Consider the following 23,913-nt stretch of genomic DNA (forward strand, 5'->3'; position numbering starts at 1 on the left):
TTTGATACGATCAGAAGAAGACACGATGCAGATTGTTCTGTGTGTTAGTCAGGGAAGCCTGATTTTGTTTCTCATTCCGGGTAAATCTCTTAAAAATATGAACTTGTCCCAGAGAGCAGAGACTTGCCTTTTCATCAACATCCACTCCTCACTTCGACCGTCTCAAAAGCAGGCATCTTCTTGTTTTTCTTTCCTTTTCCTTGAATGTGCGATCTGGCCAGTCGAAGGAAACACCAAAATGCCAGAGCAGTCGAGCGAATAATCGGCATTTACTCTGGGCTCCGCCACGTTTTCTAGCCAGAAGGACGGCAGAGTTGAATGAGTGGGGGTCTCCAGCATGTGGCTTTGTTCAGTGGGCCTGCCAAGCATTACTATTCCAGCCCTTAAGCCTGTGCCAGACTGTTAATGTCTTAATGCTTATTCAAGTGTCAGGGAGTGCTGGCAGATGTCAGGGAGAATGGGAGGCTGTCAATAAGGAAATGACTTACATTCACAGGGTGATTGCTGCCGTCTGTCAGGTAGCATTTGAGAAGATGTCAAGCTGAAAAGAAGGAAGCAGAGGGGGAAAAAAAAAGAAGAAGGTGGCAGCAAACAGCATGGGGGGAGGGCCTTTTTTATTTTTATAAATTGTTTCAAGATATTTTATTTGCCTTTTTTTGTCTAGAGCTAAACACCAGATCCAGCAGTCATAGGTCAAGAAATAAACAAGCAGTTGTTTCCAACTTCTGAAAACCTTAAGCGTCAGTGTTGCGTGACTGGGGCCTTTTGTTTTTGACACACGAGAAATCATTCAAGCTCTTGCCCCAAGAAGACAGCAGGAGGCAGTTCCCTGGTCATCAGGAAACACACATGGTTTTCCTTGAAAGTGTATTAGTTGCTCAGTCATGTCCGACTCTTTGCGACACCCTGGACTGTAGACCGCCAGGCTGCTCTGTCACTGGAATTCTCCAGGCAAGGATAAAGAAGTGGGTAGTCATTCCCTTCTCCAGGGGATCTTCCCAAGCCAGGGATTGAACCTGAGTCTCCTGCATTGCAGGCTGATTCTTTACCACATGAGCCACCAGGGAAGTGCCGTGGTTTTCCTTACATTCTACATCTCATTCAGCCACGACTTACTACCTTCTCTGTGCCAGGCATGGTAGGTAACCCAAAGATTTGATGTATACACAAGTGTATTTAAAACCACATTTTTGAAATGTTAGGAAGGAAAAGGCTTCCTTGCTCTGTGGTTTTAACATTAAGAATTTGAACTGAGTAACATCCCACCTGTGTAACTTTGACAGCATCTGCCTTTCTTATTGCCTGTTTGGTGAGGACACTTGGGGAACAGAGCTTTGGAGAAAGAGGTTTACAGGCGATCTTGCCTTTAAAAGCTTTTCTTAATTCTGGATCTGCTATGGTGGTTCTATTTATGGCCTTCTTGTGCATTAGAGGGCAGACAGAATGAAAACCACAACCACAGAAAACTAATCAATCTGATCACATGGACCACAGCCTTGTCTAACTCAATGAAACTATGAACCATGCCATTAGGGCCACCCAAGGTCATGGTGGAGAGTTCTGACACAATGTGATCTATTGGAGAAGGAAATGGCAAACCATTTCAGTATGCTTGCCTTGAGAACCCCATGAACAGTATGAAATCATCCACCTATCAACAAGGTACTTGATATATATCCTAACAGTGGAATACCCTGGAATACTTCTTACAGTGGGAAGATACCCTGGAGAAGGGAACGGCTACCCACTCCAGTGTTCTGGCTTGGAGAATTCCATGATGTATAGTCCATGGGTTCGCAAAGAGTTGAACACAACTGAGCGACTTTCACTCACTCACTCTGTGCCTGTGAAGCCCTATTCCTGTCTTTTTTCTGATCTTTATACCCGCTACCCCATCCCTCTGTGTATGTAAATGTCTGATGTCTGTGGCCAACACAACAATCTAATTACAAGGGGGAAAATGTAGATGTGGCTACAAAACTTAGCTTTGGATGGGTTGAAAGGATGGGTCCCTTAGAAATACCCTGGAAACATGAGAGCCCTCTGATGTTTATCCCTAATAATGAGAAAAACATCATTGCATTTAAAGGGGACATGGCAATTCCATTCTTAGTTAATGATGGCTTTTTATAGAGCTGTCTGAGCTTAAGATATAATGTCTCATGTTGCTTAGTCATGTCTGACTCTTGTGACCCCATGAACTGCAGCATGCCAGGCTTCCCTGTCCATCACCAGCTCCTGGAGCTTACTCAAACTCATGTCCATTGAGTCGATGCCATCCAGTGATGCCATCCAACCATCTCATCCTGTGTTGTCCCCTTCTCCTTCTGCCTTCAATCTTTCTCAGCATCAGGGTCTTTTCCAATGAGTCAGTTCTTCGCATCGGGTGGCCAAAGTATTGGAGCTTCAGCTTCAGCATCAGTCCTTCAAATGAATATTCGGACTGATTTCCTTTAGGATGGACGGGTTGGATCTCCTTGCAGTCCAAGGGACTCTCAAGAGTCTTCCCTCACACCACATATTTCCTACCATAACCTAGCTCCCTTTACTACTTTAGAAATTCTCCCAGGAGGAATAGAAGAGGGGAAGTTAGGCTCATTTGTGAGTTGCCATTGGACTACTTAAAGAAAAGCAGGTATTTTACTGATGGATACTCCAAGATGAAAGGTGTCCAGGAATACAGGATACAAGGGCAGAGAACTTCTTCCCACAGAACCTGAGTCAACCAAGCTCCTGAAAGATGCCGCTGGAGGACTGGACTCCCTGGGGACAGAACAGGCTGGGATGAAAGCTATAGTCTAGACTTAGCTTTTTCATGCTGTTCATGGGGTTCGAAAGGCAAGAATACTGAAGTGGTTTGCTATTCCCTTCTCTGATAGACCATGTTTTGTCAGAATTCTCCACTATGACCTGTTCGTCTTGGGTGGTACTACATGGCATGGCTCATAGTTTCACTGAGTGAGACAAGGCTGTGGTCCATGTGATCAGTTTGGTTAATTTTCTGTGATTGTGGTTTTCATTCTGTTTGCCCTCTGATGGATAAGGATAAGAGGCTTATGGAAGCTTCCTGATGGGAGAGATTGACTGTGGGGGAAACTGGGTCTTATTCTGATGTGCGGGGCTATGCTCAGTAAATCTTTAATCCAATTTTCTGTTGATGGGTGGGGCTGTGTTCCATCCCTGTTGTTTGGCCTGAGGCCAAACTATAGTCAGGGTAATGAAGGTAATAGTGACCTCCTTCAACCAACAAAGGTCCATATAGTCAAAGCAATGGTTTTTCCAGTAGTCATGTATGGATGTGAGAGCTGGACTATAAAGAAAGCTGAGCACCAAAGAACTGATGCTTTTAACTGTGGTGTTGGAGAAGACTCTTGAGAGTCCCTTGGACTGCAAGGAGATCCAACCAGTCCATCCTAAAGGAAATCAGTCCGATTATTCGTTGGAAGGACTGATACTGAAGCTGAAGCTCCAATACTTTGGCCACTGGATGCAAAGAACTGACTCATTGGAAAAGACCCTGATGCTGGGAAAGATTGAAAGCAGGAGGAGAAGGGGATGACAAAGGATGAGATGGTTGGATGGCATCATCGACTCAATGGACGTGAGTTTGAGCAAGTTCCAGGTTGCAAAGAGTTGGACACAATTGAGCAACTGAACTGAAACTGGAGACTTAGCCTGGACAGAGAGGTGGCCCCAGTGGCTCCGGCGGGGACCTCCAGGCCATCTCTCCCATCCCAATAGTTCAGAGGACACTGTGGGATTTGGGTTCTGGACAAGAATGTGCTCCATCCACATCATCACAGCCCCCCCAGGAGCATCCTGCCCCCCGCTGCTTGGGCTGTGTACTCTGGATTTCGGGGGCACATGCCACATACCTTCATGGCTCTCACCCTAGTGGTGGAGGAGACCCCTAGCCTTTGAAGTGTCCTCTGAACCTTTGAAGTGCTCACTCCAAGAGAGTATCAGCAAATTACTCTCTGAAAAATGTGGCATTACTTAACCCATCCCAAGAGGCATTCTTCCAGGGACATGGCACATTTCAGGAAAAGGAAATTAAGTTTCTATCAGTTGAATTTACAACAGCTTTGCTTCTTTTCCTTGCTAAGTTGAAGCAGAGATCAAGCTAGACACCCTGTGGTTTGTATAGTAAGCTTTGAAACATCTTTCCTTGTTAGAGCTGTAACTTCTTTACCCTTACCTGCTCCACCCTCATGTACCCAAGTAATGTCAGTCTAAGGCCATCTCCTATATGCTGCAATATAGGATTCTGGGTGAAAGAGCATATCCATCAATCAATCCAGGACTAATGCTGAAATACATAAAAATACAGGAAAACACAACCTAAGCAATATTAGGACAAAATTCTGGAGATGTCACTAGAACATTATCAAGGCCCTAGGTTTCCTGTATGCATTTGTTTTCCCACTTGGTCATTTACCATGTACTGCTCATTTTACTGAAACATTCTATTTTAAAAAAATTAAAATCTGTAGCATTTTCAAAATATTTTGTTTTCCTCCCCTATCTTTCTAATTTCATGATTGCTATTATTATATATCTTTGTTTCTTTTATCCTGTTCTCTAACTGGATACTGGTCAGGGAGTAATAAGCAAAATGAAAATAACAAGGTCGACTAATTATGTCATTAATTAAGTACTTACTAAGTGCTGGGTTAAACTCTTCACGTCTCCTCACTAAGATTTTAGGACAATCCACCATCCCTATCATTACAGAAGACTGACGCTTAGAAATGGGAAATAACCTAAGGTCTCAGGTTTTGTAATCCCAGTGCAAGGTCATTTCCTCAGGGAACCACTCTCAATTAGGACATAGCCCTCTTTAAATGTTCTTATAATCTTATAACATCTTGTAACTTCCCTTCATATTTCTTATGAGAGTTTGTAATATTACATTTATTTGTGTAATTTTTTGAATAAAGTGTTTCTCCCCACTACACTCTGAGTTCTAGGATAGCAGAAACCACATCTGTTTTTGCTATTACTGAGTCTGGTACATAGAAGTAGGATTATAATACATATTGAGTGAATAAATACTAAAATGTCTTAATTAGTGAATAAATGAGTCTTTGTCTAATTCTAAAACTTGAGAGTTTTAGTTTAGGTGGCAAAATTGCTTTTTAGATGAAGTCCTAGGTAACAGAATATGCAAAGTGCTATGTCAGTTCAGTCATTCAGACGTGTCCGACTCTTTGCGACCCCATGGACTGCAGCACGTCAGGCTTCCCTGTCCATCACCTATCTTTATTTAGATTCTTTTCCCTTATCGGTTATTATAGAATACTGAGTAGAGTTCCCTGCTAAACAATAGGTCCTTGTTGGTTATTTATTTTGTATACAGTAGTGTGTATATGCTACACACTCCCTTCTTATTTTACTTTTTATAACCATCCCAACCAGAATCTGACCAATACTTTGCTTTCTTTCTGGGCCTTCTCCAAATCAGTTCTTCAATGTTTCCCCAGCCTTCCTAGGACAACAGTCATCAGGTGGTCCTGATTTCTTCCTATTTTCTGAGTACTCTCTAGGCTCAAGGTAATAGAAGTACCATAGTGAAAAGAAAAATGAGACATTCAATCAAATCTCCTGAATGGGAATTTGTCTGCAGGCCTGCTTCTGACTGGCCATTTGATTTTGAGCAAGTTATTTCACTCTTCTAGGTTTCCCATTGCCCATCTGTGGAAATGAGACTAATTCTCCATGAAGCTTATTCTGGAGTTGTTTTTCCTTTCTCTGCCCTATTTGTTTAGATCTATGTCATAAGAGCAGTAACAATAGTACATGCTTTCAACTTACACTTTCCAGAATCTTTTGTATTATTTGGTCACCATGTCAAAAGTCTGAGGATTTCCAGCTGGACACTATCGCTCCACTTCCAGATAAGGAAAGTGAGTTAAGACAGGAAAAGCATATATGACTTGGCAAGGTCACAGAGCCCCTAGACCACAGATATATCTGACTGTGGTCTGTCAGACGTCTATGGTATGTTGTATGCATTGCGCTGGGCAACGTGCTAGCGATACAACACCAATCCCATATTTTTTTGGTAATGGAATATGCACACAAAGATTACCTGTTAACCAAAGGGAATAGATGCCAAGAGCCAATGAGTAAACTACAATTCCTTTTCGTCTTATAGACTTGACTGTGAAGAAAGAATCCCTTCCTTTTTAGAAGAAATTCCCCCATTGTTGTGTGCTACACACTCCCCTCTTATTTTCCTTTTTATAACCATGCTAACCAGGACCTGACCAATACTTCCCTATCCTTCTGGGCCTTCTCCAGATTAGTTCTTCAATTTTCCCCAGGCTTGCTAGGACAACAGCCATTAGGTTGCCCTAATTCTTCCGATCTTCTGTGTGCTCTCTAGGCTCAAAGTATTAGAAGTACCATAATGAAAAATGAGACATTCAGTCAAAACCCTATCTCCTGCAGCTGCTACATGGAAAGCAGAGATTAATTTTACTTTACATCATTATTCAATTGTATGTAAGCACTAGCCTTGGGATGGCTATCTTTCCACAATGGTCTGTTTGGACTTTAACTACTGTATGTTTTGATTTATTCCTAAGCTTTAAAATTCTGTAGAAGAACAAAAATCAAGACTGGAAGCTGTCTTGACCAGTTTCTTATGGGGTTTTGTTTCTTTTTGACTCTGTGTTTTAGTTCTGATTATATGCAAAGCATGCAGGGCTTCGGTTTCATTTTCAGTGACATTGAGGAGCACCAGACGTGACTTGGAAACTCCACAGCAAGAATAAACACTAAAAGAAGATCTGGAATTTTTTCTATTAAGAAAATTACATTTTCTGAGGACTTTTGGTAGTGCTTTTAAGGAATTTAAAGTTTTGAATGTATTCACACAAATACAAACATGGTAAAGTAAGAAAAGGTGTCTTGAGCAGTTTGCTTCCTGTCTCTCCCTCTCACTGTCTTCTCGTCTCTTCCACCGAATAGCTAACCAACCACTTGTCAGTTCTTTGTTTATCAACCCAAAGATTTTTCAATGTAAAAAAAAGAATGCAATACAAGTATATATTCCTTCTTTTTTCCCTTTTTTTCACATAATAGCACACACTATATGATAATGTGTACCCTTTTTCACTAAACAATATATGAGCACTTCATATCAGTACACAGTTTCCTTATTATTGTCTATTGTTTTATATTAGCTGAGTGTTTGAATTCTGAGCATTTATCAAAACATATTTATTCAGCTCTTTAACGAGGGACAGTAAGTTGCTTCTAATATTTTACCTGAGGAAATGAATTAATACTTTGTTCACATGTTACTTCACATAGTGAGTGGAGTGTATCTATAGGATAATTTTCGTTAGCTCCTCTTGGTGAATCAAAAAGTGTGTAAGCTTGTAATCCTCCACAACATGGATTTTTTTGCTAATCTGAGGAGTGAAAGAAAAAAGATACCTCAGTATAGTTTTAATTTACACTGTTGTCAGTATGAGTAAGAGGGAGCATCTGTTTAAAAACCTTTTCAAATACAAGCTGTGTGCATACTCTGATTTTCTCTTGGGCTCTTGATGATTTTCATTCAGACAAAGCACAACAAATAAGTGTATATTCACTATTTCCTAAGTTTGCTGTGGGGTAGGCTTCTTTGTTGGGAGAAGGTGGCTATTCTTACCTTCTTTGTAACTGAAGCTACATACAGGTGATTAGTTTTGGCAAGCCCCAACAAACCCTACATCTTTTCTTTCTATTTTTAAGATTTGACCAAGTTGAACTGGAACAAACAGAATTATATTTATCCCCAAAGTCCTTCTCTTTCTATTGCACTCCTCCACATGGTTGAAATTTGGTCAGTATAGGAAAGAAAAAACAAGTTCAACTAAGAAAAACTCCCAGTCTTTTTTCCTGTTAGTCATTTTAAAATCATTTGCCGGTTCTTACAATAAAACTGGAAGAACTGATAACGTGAGAAGAAAAAAAAAGTGGAATTGTCTAACAATAAATCTAACACTATCACTAAATGATGATTTGCTCTTTTTTCCTCTCTTTGAAGTTTGAAAACAATTTTTCAATCGATATACAGTTTTCAGAAACTTGGAAAAGCAATAGCATGTTCTGATATCTCTAAACATGTTATAAAATTAACCTATTGGCTTCCTAGTATGCCACATGTAAAACAAGGAAAACCTGAAGCATGAAAGGAGGATGAGGTGGCCTATACACTGAATATTGATTGATTGAGCATGTAATTATTACCCAGGGCTTCCCTTGTGGCCCAGCTGGTAAAGAATCTGCCTGCAATGCGGGAGACCTGGGTTTGATCTCTGGGTTGGGGAGATCCCCTGGAGAAGGAAAAGGCTACCCACTCCAGTATTCTGGCCCGGAAAATTTCGTGGACTGTATAGCCCATGGGGTTACAAAGAGTCAGACACGACTGAGCGACTTTCGTGGTCACTTATGGGCCAGGCCTTCCACTGAGTGGGCTTCTCAGGTGGTACTAGTGGTAAAGAATCCTCCTGCCAATGCAGGAGATGCACGAGATGCAGGTTCAATCACTGGGTCAGGAAAATCCCCTGGAGTAGGAAATGGCAACCTGCTCTGGTATTCTTGCCTGGAAAATTCCATGGACAGAGGAGCCTGGTCAGCTACAGTCATGAGTCCATGGGGCAGCAAAGAGTTGGACACAACTGAGTGACTGAGCACACTTCTACTGAACAGATCAAATACATGCATGTGTGCTAAGTCACTTCAGTCTTATCTGACTCTTTGTGACCCCAAGACTGTAGCCCGCCAGGCTCCTCTGTCCATGGAATTCTCCAGGCAAGAATACTGGAGTGGGTTGCCATGCCTTCCTCCAGGGGATCTTCCCCACCCAGTGATTGAACCTGTGTCTCTTTACCACTAGCACCACCTGGAAAGACCATGGAATACGAATTAGTAAATAAAGGCATGCTCCTGCCTTCTCAGAGCTGGGATCCTACTCTCATCCACCTTTACCCAGATTACAGTGAGGATTATCTGGAACAGCTTTGCAACAATACCAATGCCTGGACCTAAGGTAAGAAATTCTAGGGTTGCAACTCAGGAACAAGTATTTCTCAAAACTCCCCAGATGATTCTAAGAGAAGCCAGAGTTGAAAACCACCAGCCTACATACCCTAGAGGTAGCTACAAAACCACAACATGTTTTGAAGAGGAAGTGGTCGTGGAAATTTTCTATGATGTAATATGAACTACAGAGCATCAACTTTGAAGCATTCTTGCCATTTTTATCTAAAAATCAATAAAGCTTTAAGCCTCTCAATCCATTTTTTTGGATAACTTAGAGGATAGAAGGAAACGTTAAATGGCATCTCAAGGAAAAATATCAAACAGTTCCAGAATGGCACTTTCTCCAAGACAAATAGATTGGTTTCCTCACAAAGAAAGCAGTATCAAGAAAAGCAGAAAGGGGTTAGGAGTGGAGTGGGGACTGGTACACATTAAAAGAGAAGGAACAACAGAGTTTCAAGGGCTTCAATCCCTGAGTCAAGAAGATCCCCTGCAGTAGGAAATGACAACCCACTCCCTGGGTCAGGAAGATCCCTGGAGAAGGAAATGGCAACCCCCTCCAGTATTCTTGCCTGGGAAATCCCATGGACAGAGGAGCCTGGTGGGCTACAGTCCACAGGGTTGCCAAGAGTCAGACACGACTGAACACAGACACAAAGAAACAACAACCAAATAAAACACTTTAGTTATGTCCTGGTTCACAAAATTCTTGGGGATAATATTGAGGGACAATTTAGGAAATTTAAATTATATACTAGAAATTAGATGATATTAGTTAACATTGTCAATTTTTCTTAGGTGTTTAGAAATCTCAGTATCACTGTCCAAGAATGTCCTTACTTTTAGGAGATGCATGTAGAAGTATTTAAGTGTGTCAGCAACTTTCAAATTGTTCTTCAGCAGCCCAAAAGGAAATCACACATATAGACAAGCAAATAGAGTCGTATTTTTTAAGACGTTTGAAAGACGCTGAAGTGTTAAAAATAGAAAGAGTCTGCTGAATAGTGATGATAATTATATTTAATTAACTACCATTTATTGAGTTCTATGTTCCAGATACTGTACTAATGACTTTATATGTTGGTATTATTTCATTTGTAAATTTCACAAATGAGAAAACTGAAGCATTATTCTTTCAATTTCACAAATGAGACAACCGAAGCTTAAGTTCACACTGAACCAGATTTTGAACCAAGAGCTTCCTGTTTCCATCGTGGGTGATCTTGAGTATTACGTATGCAACATCGCTCTGCCCCAAAAAGTACACACACTTTGTATTTACTTCCATTACAGTGCTTGTTACCATGCAAGTCCAGCTAGTGTTTATGTGTCTATTCTATAGACTGTGTCTTCCTTGTCACAGGAAGACTATGATCTTCGGAGTCCTGCCCACCTGGATTCAGATCTTGGCTCTGTTACTTATTTGATGTTGTTCTTTGGCAATTTTTAAAAACTTCCCTCAGTTTCAGTTTCCTCTTTTGTGAAGATGGATATACTATAAAGTGTTTTATAGGACTGAAAGCACTTAGCACGGTTCTGGCATATAGTGAATGCCCAGTAAATGTTTCCTCTCTCCTTACCTTTTTAGAAATTTGATTTGGATGACCACAAATGACTTTGGCTCATACTGAGAAACCCCCAATGCTCAGTGATTGCTCAGTGCTGAATCTTGCAATTGTGTCCATTCACTGTCAGCTTGGCATCAGGGACCATGGCTTTGAATCTCTGAAGTCTACAACAGGAGAATTCAACTAGTCTTTAAAAATATATATGTTTGTTAGCATTAAATCATTGGTATGCCTGGAGAAGGAAATGGCAACCCACTCCAGTATTCTTGCCTGGGAAATCCCATGAACAGAGGAACATGGTGTGCTACAGTCCATGGGGTCACAAAAAGAGTCAGACACGACTGAGCAACTAAACAACAGCAATAGAGTGCAGTGAGAATCTATATTTATTTTCTAAGAAAAAGGAAACACATACTTTTTAAATAGGACAGAGGCTGATATTGCTGGAGAAAACTTAGTAAAGATGTGTTTTGCTTTGAAAAAATAAAAATAAAATGAATGATCACTATGATAGTCATTGTGACTTCATTTATTAAGCTTGTGCCGGGTATTAAAAGTTCCCTCTAGGAACTTAAAATGATGATATTTTCAATGGGTTTATAAAATTCAGGCAGGAATAATTATTTGTAATATATTTTGGAACTAAGAAATGACATTCCAGGTAAATGGAAGAGTCTGAGTAAAGTCACAGAAATGGGAAAATGTAAAAAAAATTTTTCCAGAGACAGGTAGTAAACTCAGTTGTATTACTATACATGTAAAAGCAAAATAAGAGGTAAGATTGGAAAGTTTGGTTGAAAACCTTCAGGCTTCAGAATGAAAAACTACTATCAGTTTTGGAGCAACTGAACAATTCAAGTTTCTGAGATCTCACATATCAGACCTAGTCTAATCTGGAAATGTGCTGTATGCATATCTGTATGTGTCCTGTTGGGAGATGCAGGGGTGGGAGTTGGGTAGGTGGTCATTTCTCTATTCTCTGAATGCAATGGGACTAGAATGGTGAGGGAAAGTAAGGGAGATTTTGGGGGTAGAAAAATTAGAGGATATAGCTACTGACTGGATGTAGGCAATAAACCTGGATAAAGAGGCCAAGTTGGCTTTGAGGTCTGTAGTCTGAGTAACTTGAGAAAATAAAGGTACCATGATCAGAAGTGAGGAAGTCCAACTCCCCTCCCATCCAGGCTGCCGCATAACATTGAGCAGAGTTCCCTGTGCTATACACTAGGACCTTGTTGATTATCCATTTTAGATAGACCAGTGTGTACATGTCAATCCCAAACTCCCTAACTATCCCTTCCTCCTGTCCTTCCTCCCTGGTAACCGTAAGTTCATTCTCTAAATCTGTGAGTCTGTTTCTGTTGTGTGCATAAGTCCATTTGTTAGATTTCTCACATAAGGGATGTCATACTACATTGCTCCTTTTCTGTCAGTATGACAATCTCTAGGTCTATCCATGTTGCTGCAAATGGGATTATTTCATTTTTAATGGCTGAGTAATATTCCATTGTATGTATTGTTACACATCTTTGGGCTTCTCTGGTAACTCAGCTGGTAAAGAATCTACCTGCAATGCAGGAGACCCTGGGTTGATCCCTGGGTCAGGAAGTTCCCCTGGAGAAAGGATAGGATACCCACTCCAGTATTCTTGGGCTTCCCTGGTGGCTCAGATGATAAAGAATCCACCTGCAATGTGGGAGACCTGGGTTTGATCCCTGGGTTGGAAAGATCCCCTGGAGAAGGGAATGGCAGCCCAGTCCAGTATTCTTGCCTGAAGAATCTCACGGACAGAGGAGCCTGGAGGGCTACAGTCTATGGGGTCACAAAGAGTCAGATACGACTGCGTGACTAAGCACAGCACAGCACATCTTTATCCATTCCTGTGTCTTGGCTATTGTAAACAATGCTGCAACGAACATTGGGCTGAGTGTATTCTTTCGGGTTTGGGGGAGAATAGATGCATGTATTTTTATGTCTGAGTCCCTTTGCTCTCTACCTGAAACTATCACAACATAACTGTTTAATCAGTTTTTCTCCAATATAAAATAAAAAGTTAAAAAAAAAAAACAAGTGAGAAAGTAATAATAATGAGCTGTTTCAAGGGACTTGAGAAATTTCCTGATGGAAAAGATAAATTAGTTCATTTGTTAGATTCTGCTAGAATCTAGCTAGAGTTTGCTAGACTTGGACCTTCTTTTAATTAGTAACACCACAGCGCACCAATAGAGGCACCAATAAAGCTGAAATCTTGAAGATCTATCTCTCCTCAACTTGGGTAGCAGAACACCTAACATCCTGTGAGCTGATGCCTGGGCACAGAGCAAAGGAAAGGGCTTGGAGCAGCAGGCACAGACTGGCTTAGAAGAGCTCTCACCTGAAGCTTCATGGCTGTTCCATGGTCCATAGGATCTATAATTCCATCTGCCTCATAGATATTCTGGTTGAGAAAAAAGATATAACTCCGGAAAAGTAAGTTTAGGGTAGCTACATAGTATTAATAAATCAAAATATTACTCTCCTTTATTTATTCAATAGATACTGACACCTAATACCAAGTACTGTGGGCACTGTTGGCATTGTAGATTAGGTCTTTGTGTGAGTGCATTTTTATTCTAAGTATTCTATGAGCATTTTATTCTACATCTGATTCTAACAGTAAGCACATAAATGGATAAACAGTTTTGGAGAATAATATTCTCCTAGGATTTTCTTGAAATATCTCTTAATTTTTAGAAAAGATCTAAAACTTACCTGTCTTGGCAATACTCATGACTGACTTCATATCCTTCAGGTCTAATTCAAGAGAAATCTTTTTGACCCCCTCTAAGCAAAGCCCAACAGCTGTTTCCCTCCCAGTAATGACCACCATCTGTAATGATTGTTTATTATTTATTCCCTTGTTTAATGTCTGTCTTACCCACGTGGATGGTAGCCTCATGACAGCAGGAATCTTGTCCGCTTTGTTCTCATGGGGTTTCCTTCTTCTAGGGCCAAACCCATAGAAGGTTCTTGGTAAACTGTGAAATTAGGGTGACCAACTGTGCCAGTGTGCCAGGAGCTAAGGGTTTGCCCAAGACATAGGATTTGGGGGGCTACAACCAGGATGCAGTGAAAAAAGTATCAAGCGGAAGTGTTAGTTGCTCAGTTGTGTTTGACTCTTTGCGACCCCATGCGACCCCAGGCTTCCCTATCCATGGAATTCTCTAGGCAAGAATACAGGGGGAGGGGGTAGCCATTCCCTTCTCCAGGAGATCTTCCCCACCCACAGATCAAACCCAGGTCTACTGCATTGCAGGCAGATTCTTTACCATCTGATTCTGTTCATGGAATTCTTCAGGGAAGAATACTGGAGTGGGTAGCCATTCCCTTTTCCAGGGGATCTTCCTGACCCAGGGATTGAGCCTGAGTCTCCTCCATTGCAGGTGGATTCTTTACTACTGAGCCACCAGGGAAGCCCAGAACCAGGGTAGTCCTGAGCAGATTGAGATGCTTGGTCACCCTATATGAAATGCACATCTGTTAGATAAGAAATTAGCCCCCCAAATTAGCCCCAGACCTTCAATCCCTGAAGCTGAATGTCAAAGCTTATGAAACCAGACGCAGAACAGAGGTATCACTATGCCGTGTGATGGTGAGCTGCAGCCACTGCCTCTAGTGTTAGGCTGAGCCTTAGGCAAAGTGGCAACTGATCCCTGGGGACTCTTTGAAGCATCCTCATCACTATAACAATGCAGACAATGAACTCTGGGGAAAGATACAACCAGAACTATAGTCATAACCAAGTCTGTAGAGTTGGGTCAAGTCCATCACTTCTGGGCCTCCTCAGGCCTCTTGGCTCTCTGCTGAGGCATCCAGATGGAATCAGTCTAAAAACTGACAGTTAAAAACAGTATTAATATGAAGTAGTATTTGCCAGCTAGAAAACACCTCTGAAATCGAATCTCCAATCCCCTCATTTTACAGTTGAGGAAACTAAGAATCTGAGGTGTTAACTTCTCCAACAGAGAGCCAAGTTCTATAGGATCCCTGTTATTAATACTTATTCCTATACTGTTCAGGGTCCCTTTCAAAGAGTGTTCACTGCTTTCGCTTTACAGGTGAGAAAATGAGTTCCTTCTGTTATCTGCTCTCAACAGGCTGTCCTGTTTTACATTTTCTTCCTCATTTTGTATCCTCTGGAACAAGTTCAGCTAGCCTTTTTTGCAAATGACTTATTTCAATATACTGGTTAGTTCTCCCTAAAATAACTGTCTAACAGATTCAAACATTACTTCTTCCTGGTTTAATTACTCTGAGATTTAGAGTAAAAAATTTCCCTGCTATGTAAGTCACAGAGAAAGAAAGAAAGGGAAATTTTTGAAAAAAGAAGATAAAAGAAAAATAAAAGGAAAGAAAGCCTAAAAACTCCTGTAAAAAATTGTGAAACCTAGTATAGGCGCCTTATCAAGCTAGATGTTCCTAGAGTTATATCACTATGATATACTTTAAAGGCTAGGTTTTTCCCTCACCGGTGGAAAGGCACAGGCCAAAATTCACATTCATTTTTATTTTGTTGTATGTTTTGAATCAAAAAATGATCATTGTCAACTATTAGCCTTAGTGCAAGAGTGGGGGCAGGGCTAGCCAAAATTGCATCTATTTAGAGATATTTTCGAAACAGTATGTCCCAGTTCAGCTATTCTGGGGGGAAAAGTACAGCTTGTTAGTATTTTGGAAGTTAGAAAGTTTGGGCTCACAACTGCCTTTTGTAACAGCCGGTGTTTGACTTTTAACTTAGGAAGGCAGGGCATTTCAAAAAGAGTTTGTTATGAGTTCTTAAGAAACAAAACAGAACTTAAGACAAGTGTTTTATATATTTGGAGGATTTTATCCAGGCTAAGATATTTTATTTGACCTTCTGTTGTGGATTTCTTGTTGCAAGAGGTGTTAAATTCATCCTTTCACAGAGAAGGCCTTGGTCTTTCTTAGGCTTATTTCCTTGCATGCTTTTTCTTGGGAGATAATCTCTTTAAAATCACTGAGAAATACGTTCTGGACCAGAAAATTTCTATTTATTCCATCTCTTTCCAAATTTCACCTCTGTTGGCAACAAGCATGTCCTTCCACCCCATTTACTCATCAAACACATCTTGAAAACATATACTCTGACTCTCTCAACAGACCTGAAGTGAATGGACTATTCCAGTAATAGACATTTCCATGTATTCAACCTCCATTTTCCTTTCATTCTTGACCACTCTTCAGAGACAGCTAATTGGAGATAATTATGTGGGTAACTGTAGATTCTAAGGTTATCACTAGTTAATTCCAAGCCCTAGAAACATTAGTCATATGCTAGTGGTGTTAATGTGTATGAGGTTTGACCTTAAAGAAGATTTCTATCCAGACTCAAAGCTCTTTTGTGGGTTTAATACTCATAATAAACATCACAGTCTGAGAGAATATACACACAGACACATCACAGCAAGAGAAAGCTAATAATCTTGATAAACTCTGTGAGATGCATAACGTTCTTTAACAAAGTTTTCATATATATAATTTTTTGTGTGTATGTATGTGTGTGTTTATATGCGTGTGTGTGCGCTCAGTCGTGTCCGACTCTGTGACTCCATGAACTATAGACCGCCAGGCTCCTCTGTCCATGGGATTTCCCAGGCAAAAGCACTGGAGTGGATTGCCATTTCCTTCTTGAGGGGATCTTTTAGACCCAGGGATTAAACCTATAGTCTCTTGTGTCTCCTGCATTGGCAAGTGAGTTCTTTACCAGCTGAGCCACAAATTCTCTGGACTTTTTATTAAGTTATACTTTATAAATGTGATTAATCAATAAGCAGGAAAAGGTAAAACAATAACTTTACCAGTATATATTGCTTTAAAATGAAAACTTTAAATACAGACATTTAGGGAGTCCCTGGCCTAGTGGTTAGGATTCTGAGATTTACTGCCGTGATCTGGGTTCAATCTCTGGTCAGGGAACTGATCTCCTGTAAGCTGCATCAGTTCAGTTCAGTCACTCAGTCGTGTCCAACTCCTTGTGACCCCATGAACTGCAGCACGCCAGGCCTCCCTGTCTATCAGCAACTCCCCGAGTTCACCCAAACTCATGTCCATTGAGTCAGTGATGCCACCCAACCATCTCATCCTCTGTCATCCCCTTCTCTCCTGCCCTCAATCTTTCCCAGCATGAGGGTCTTTTCAAATGAGTCAGCTCTTCCCATCAGGTGGCCAAAGGATTGGAGTTTCAGCTTCAACATCAGTCCTTCCAATGAACACCCAGGACTGATTTCCTTTAGGATGGACTGGTTGCATCTCCTTGCAGTCCAAGGGACTCTCAAGAGTCTTCTCCAACACCACAGTTCAAAAGCATCAATTCTTTGGCACTCAGCTTTCTTTATAGTCCAACTCTCACATCCATACATGATCACTGGAAAAACCATAGCCTTGACTAGACGGACCTTTGTTGACAAAGTAATGTCTCTGCTTTTTAATATGCTATCTAGGTTGGTCATAACATTCTTTCCAAGGAGTAAGTGTCTTTTAATTTCATGGCTGCAATCACCATCTGCAGTGATTTTGCAGCCCCCCAAAATAAAGTCAGCCACTGTTTCCACTATTTCCCCATCTATTTCCCATGAAGTGATGGGACCAGATGCCATGATCTTTGTTTTCTGAATGTTGAGCTTTAAGCCATTTTTTTCACTCTCCTCTTTCACTTTCATCAAGAGGCTCTTTAGTTCTTCTTCACTTTCTGCCATAAGGGTGGTATCATCTGCATATCTGAGGTTATTGATATTTCTCCTGGCAATCTTTATTCTGACTTGTGCTTATTCCAGCCCAGTGTTGCATGGCACAGCACAAGAAAGGAAGAAAGAAAAAAAGAAGAAAAGAAATAATTTTAAGATTATGTAACATAGTTATATGAAAACATCCAATTTTCACCATAAAAATCTTTTGCGTTTTTGAAAGAAATTTACAAAATTTAAAAAAGAAAAGGTATGGACACCTGTGTATTCACCACCCACAAATGATAATATCAAGCATCTTGTTGTGTCTGATTTATATCTTCTTTATGAAAGGAATAAATACTATATTGGAAAAGACCCTGATGCAGGGAAGGATTGAGGGCAAGAGAAGAAGGGAGTGACAGAGCATAAGACGGTTGAATGGCATCACCGACTCAATGGACATGAGTTTGAGCAAACTCAGGCAGATAGTAAAGGACAGGGAAGCCTGGTGTGCTGCAGTTCATGTGGTTCAAAGAGTCAGACATGACTTAGTGACTGAACAACAACAGCAAAAACACTTCACATAAAGTTGTCTTCCATGCCCAGTCCCACCCCCACCCCTTCCCAGGGACAGCCATTCTAATTCAGTGAACTAATTAAATTATATGATCTGCCCCATTTGTTTTTGTGCATAAAAATATACTTAGTATTACATATTTCACAGCAATATTTAAATATATTGAACAGAAATGTTGCTGTTACTATGAAAATAATGGCTGTCCATGAGTCAAAACGTCTGGACATTTTACAAAATTAAACTTCACAAAATTATCGAGAAATCACAACAATGCTATAATATTTATGAAAGAGGATACAGTCTTATAAAAATTATTTTATTAAATTAAATAAAAAATACCTTTTAAGTATATGTTTTCATGATGACAACAGCAAATGCTTACTAAAGAAGGTTTTTGATTTCTTTTTTGGGGGACGGGCACGCTCCACAACTTGTGGGATCTTAGTTCCACAACCAGGGGTTGAACCCAGACCCATAGCAGTGAAAGCTCAGAGTCCTAACCACTGGACTGCCAGGGGATTTCATAATTTCTTGAATACAGTTTATAAAGTCAGACTAATAGTCTAAACTATGGTTATGTTAATGATAAAGCAACCGAGAGTTTACTATATTACTATCTTGAATATTAAATAGATAAATGATATTAGCAATATTTAGAGAAATCTAATAAAAGGTATTAAGAACACCTAAAGAATTCTTCTTTATCATTTCATCAAGAAGTATTTAGTAGAGAGTATTTGTCATCAATATTTGAAAACAAATTATCCTTCCATAACCTCAAAGTTCATCACCAGATGGTCAACACTGAAATCAGTTTGATTATATTCTTTGCAGTCAAAGATGGAGAAGCTTTATACAGTCGCCAAAAACAAGACCAGGAGCTGACTGTGGCTCAGATCATGAACTCCTTATTGCCAAATTCAGACTTAAATTGAAGCAAGTAGGGAAAACCACTAGACCATTCAGGTATAACCTAAATCAAATCCCTAACGATTATATGGTGGAACTGAGAAATAGATTTAAGGGACTAGATCTGATAGACAGAGTGCCTGATGAACTATGGATGGAGGTTCGTGACATTGTACAGGAGACAGGGAGCAAGACTATCCCCAAGAAAAAGAAATGCAAAAAAGCAAAATGGCTGTCTAAGGAGGCCGTACAAATAGCTGTGAAAAGAAGGGAAGCGAAAAGCAAAGGAGAAAAGGAAATATATACCCCTTTGAATGCAGAGTTCCCAAGAATAGCAAGGAGAGATAAGAAAACCTTCCTCAGTGATCAGTGCAAAGAAATAGAGGAAAACAATAGAATGAGAAAGACTAGAGATGTCTTCAAGAATATTAGAGATACCAAGGGAACATTTCATGCAAAGATGAGCTCAATAAAGGACAGAAATGGTATGGACCTAACAGAAGCAGAAGATATTAAGAAGAGATGGCAAGAATACACAGAAGAACTGTACAAAAAAGATCTTCACGACCAAGATAATCACAATGGTGTGATCACTGACCTAGAGCCAGACTTCCTGGAATGTGAAGTCAAGTGGGCCTTAGAAAGCATCACTACGAACAAAGCTAGTAGAGGTGATAGAATTCCAGTTGAGCTATTTCAAATCCTAAAGGATGATGCTGTGAAAGTGCTGCACTCAATATGCCAGCAAATGTGGAAAACTCAGCAGTGGCCACAGGACTGGAAAAGGTCCGTTTTCATTCCAATCCGCAAGAAAGACAGTGCCAAAGAATGTTGAAACTACCACACAGTTGCACTCATCTCACATGCTAGCAAAGTAATGCTCAAAATTCTCCAAGCCAGGCTTCAGCCATATATGAACCATGAACTTCCAGATGTTCAAGCTGGTTTTAGAAAAGGCAGAGGAACCAGAGATCAAATTGCCAACATCTGCTGGATCATGGAAAAAGCAAGAGAGTTCCAGAAAAACATCTATTTCTGCTTTATTGACTATGCCAAAGCCTTTGACTGTGTGGATCACACTAAACTGTGGAAAATTCTGAAAGAGATGGGAATACCAGACCACCTGACCTGCCTTTTGAGAAACCTGTATACAGGTCAGGAAGCAACAGTTAAATCTGGACATGGAACAACAGACTGGTTCCAAATAGGAAAAGAAATATGTCAAGGTTGTATATTGTCACCCTGCTTATTTAACCTATATGCAGAGTACATCATGAGAAATGCTGGGCTGGATGAAGCACAAGCTGGAATCAAAATTGCTGGGAGAAATATCAATAACCTCAGATATGCAGATGACACCACCCTTATGGCAGAAAGTGAAGAAGAACTAAAGAGCCTCTTGATGAGAGTGAAAGAGGAGAGTGAAAAAGTTGGCTTAAAGCTCAACATTCAGAAAACAAGATCATGGCATCCGGTCCTATCTATTTCATGGCAAATAGATGGAGAAACAGTGGAAACAGTGGCTGACTTTATTTTGGGGGGCTGCAAAATCACTGCAGATGGTGATTGCAGCCATGAAATTAAAGGACGCTTACTCCTTGGAAGGAAAGTTATGACCAACCTAGACAGCATATTCAAAAGCAGAGACATTACTTTGTCAACAAAGGTCCATCTAGTCAAAGCTATTGTTTTTCCCGTAGTCATGTATGGATGTGATAGTTGGACTTAAAGAAACTGAGTGCTGAAGAATTGCTGCTTTTGAACTGTGGTGTTGGAGAGGACTCTTGAGAGTCCCTTGGACTGCAAGGAGATGCAACCAGTCCATCCTAAAGGAAATCAGTCCTGAATATTCATTGGAAGGACTGATGTTGAAGCTGAAACTCCAATCCTTTGGCCACCTGATGGGAAGAGCTGACTGATTTGAAGACTCTGATGCTGGAAAAGATTGAAGGCCAGAGGAGAAGGAGATGAAGAGTATGAGATGGTTGGATGGCATCACCAACTCACATGAGTTTGAGTAAGCTCTGGGAGTTGGTGTTGGACAGGGAGGCCTGGAGTCTTGCAGTCCATGGGGTCACGACTGAGCGACTGAACTGAACTGAACTGAACTTTAAAGTAGCTCCACAAATTTCAGCCCTGAAGGAATGATTAGGAAGTCAAATCAGGTAGGTTTTGAAGTCTTGGACTTACCATCCAGGCTCTTTGACTTGTATAACCTTGGCAGTTACCTTGTTGGTCGGCCTTGGAGAGATCATCTCATCTCTTAGTATTCAATTTCCTCAATTAATAAATGCCTTGGTTGGTGGCACTGAGGTGGGGAGAGATGAACAGAGATGATCATTAATTTTTCTCAGCTCTAAGATTTTATTATTCTATTATTCATTTTCTCCCTTCCCTGCCACACTCAATGTTCTAGGGCATAGACTGGTAATTAGTCAAAACTAAGGGGATCGTCTAGCAAAATAACCAGACAATATTAAAGGATATAAGAATATGAAACATAAAACTTTTTCTTCATTCATTATAAGATCAACTCCTCCACAAGAAGCCAGACCAAACCACTATAAAGAGAAATTTGAACTAGAGAAATAGTATGTCTACCATTCACTATAAAGATTTTACAAGATGAAGAACATTTATCTAAATAAATTCATGTTAAATATAGTTGAATCTCCTCTCAAAAGAATGATTTATTGTTGTTTAGTTGCTCAGCTGTGTCCGTCTCTTTGTGACCCCATGGGCTGCAGCACACCAGAGTTCCCTGTCCGTCACCATCTCCTGGAGTTTGCTCAGACTGATACATTATATTAAAATAGTGTTTAAGGTTATGAAATATTTCTTTCTCTGTATTAAAAAAGTCACTATGCATTATATAATCAATGATGATGAGACTGTCTTATAACCAGGCCAAGCAATATTGTTTCTCAATATCAATATGCCTTCTGAGGGTATTGCAAAAATTACTTTGTCTGAATAAGTAAGAATTGGCAAATGAGCAAAATAACGATGCTTATAAAGGAAAAATAATATATTTGCTTTTCTGTAGTTTTTGTTTGGTATAAATGAAAATATGGTAACTTTTACATCTTCTTAGGGCACTTTGAAAACCTACTATGTAAACCTACCTACTTTGTGGAATTTTCCATGCAGTTGTGACATTCTTCTCTACAACTTTATTTTTATTTATTTGTTTATTTTTTTTTTTTTATACTTGGGCCACCTGCCCCTCCCAACAGGGCAGCCCTATGACCACGTGTGAGCTCCTGCCCTCCTCACCGAGAGGAATGGAAAATCACTAAATGTGGGGCATTTCCCGGCACTTCAGGAGGATGAGTTTTTCTCTACAACTTTAAAGTCCAGTAGACAAACAGTGACAATTTGTCACCTAGAGGATCACCTAGATGTGTGGAAGAGACTTCCCTGAAGTTACCTTTTCTAGTCAGTTCCCTTTTACTTAGTGGTAACTTCTTAGCAAATCTAAATGAATGGCTCTCTATAATATTTTTAGTGATCCCAGGAAAGGAAAATATATGCCTCTGTAATAACCACCATTAATATGGAGTGACCTTCATGAACTCAGTATTCTCCCTAAATGAGACAGTGCTGTGAAAGAACATTGTAAATGATAACAATTGTTAGGAATTATTACTGAGGAGATCATTCCAAGGCTCCCCAATCAAGTGTTTCGTTGCAAAAATTTCTCCCAAGTGGCAGGGTTCATTTTATCGTCATGAAAGACCAGGGACTCAGAATCTTACATATCTAAATTTTCAAGTCCTGTGCTCACCATCCTTCCTTCAGGTTCCAGGAAAAGGTAGGAATAGAGGTTCAGTGTAAAACATATACACACTTTATTACTGTGAAATTCCAACATGGCCCCCTCATAGGCTAGGAGGGCCCATGGGCAGAATTCGTTTTACTCAGGCTAGAATGAGGAAGAGGCCACGAAACCCAAGCATGCCAAGCAGCTTCCTTCCCTGTTTCACTCTAGGGTCTCAGATGAGGAAAGGGAAGTCAGGGAAAAGTCATGCTAAAAAGCAGGGGAATATAAGGGTTTTTTTGTAAGGTCTAGAGCCAGGCTGCTCTAATTCACCTGATCAACATCTCATCATCCCATTATAGCCACATGAAAGGGAGAATCCAAACAGAGACGATGCCAACAAATCAGACCTCTGGTTCCAAATGTCTTTGTCTCTACTGAGCCACACCACTGTAGTATCTCATCCTCCCTTTGTGAAAGAGTGCAGTACGGGGGAACCTTGTGGTTTTCTTTCCTCCCTCTTCCTTTAAATTGATTCTCATGCAAAAGCAATCACTTTTCCCACCCTTTTATATAAAATAATGGTATCTGTGCAGTACCGAGGTATTATAGAGTTTGGTTTCTTTTTATCTGTTGATTTTGCATATTCCAGAGAAGCTGCAATTAGTTCAGACAAAGGATGAATTAACCAGCTGCAAACTTATACTAACATACCTTGCTTAGGAACTGTTTAATTGCATCTGGTCATTCTTCCTGTTTCTGCTTTCTGAAATTCTTGTAATCTTCTGTCAAAATATATGTGAGGCAGTGTACCTCATACTTTTAAAACATGGGTTTGTCTTCCTTGGCTTTGAAAGTGAGAAGGCTGAGGATGTGGTCTAGACTGGCTGTTGATAAGCAGTGTGACCTATGCCTTTGTTTCCTGCCATTTATAAACTGGGGCTAAGATTCCATATCCTTAGACTCTTCATCTTCATATTTCAGAGTGACACAAAGAAGCTAAATGAAAGAGAATATGTGGAAGTGTTCTGGAGAGTTACTTGGCCATTTCACAAGGCCCTTTAAGATCCAGAGAGAGGGAATTCAATACCAAAAAAGGCTGCTGTTCTATTGGGAGCATTGTTGTTCAGTCACTAAACCATGTCCAACTCTTTGTAACCCATGAACTGCAGCATGCCAGGCTTCCCTGTCCTTCAGCATCTCCTGGAGTTTGCTCAAACTCATGTCCATTGAGTTGGTGATGCCATCCAACCATCTCATCCTCTGTCATCCCCTTCTCCTCCTGCCTTCAATCTTTCCCAGCATCAAGGTCTTTTCCAATGAATCAGCTCTTTG

The 23,913-nt window shown here is 40.4% G+C and overlaps 1 protein-coding gene across 5 annotated transcripts in view; it reads left to right on the forward strand.

The window, feature by feature from the left end:
* Window positions 1-23,913, forward strand: part of RASGEF1B (RasGEF domain family member 1B) — a 660,269-nt gene that overhangs the window by 593,490 nt on the left and 42,866 nt on the right. Inside the window, exon 1 of one of the 5 annotated variants that reach the window (XM_086405161.1) lies at window positions 8,900-9,046. The exons of the other annotated variants lie outside the window; for them this stretch is intronic. Within the exon in view, the coding sequence (XP_086261287.1) occupies window positions 9,032-9,046 (15 nt within the window). The 5' untranslated portion in view covers window positions 8,900-9,031. Of the gene's footprint in view, window positions 1-8,899; window positions 9,047-23,913 lie in introns of those variants that run through there. 5 annotated transcript variants of the gene reach the window in all.

This window comes from Bos grunniens, chromosome 6, assembly GCF_055505025.1.
Source record: "Bos grunniens cultivar Pamir isolate PY7600 chromosome 6, Bosgru_T2T1.0, whole genome shotgun sequence".
Classification (NCBI taxonomy): domain Eukaryota; kingdom Metazoa; phylum Chordata; class Mammalia; order Artiodactyla; family Bovidae; genus Bos; species Bos grunniens.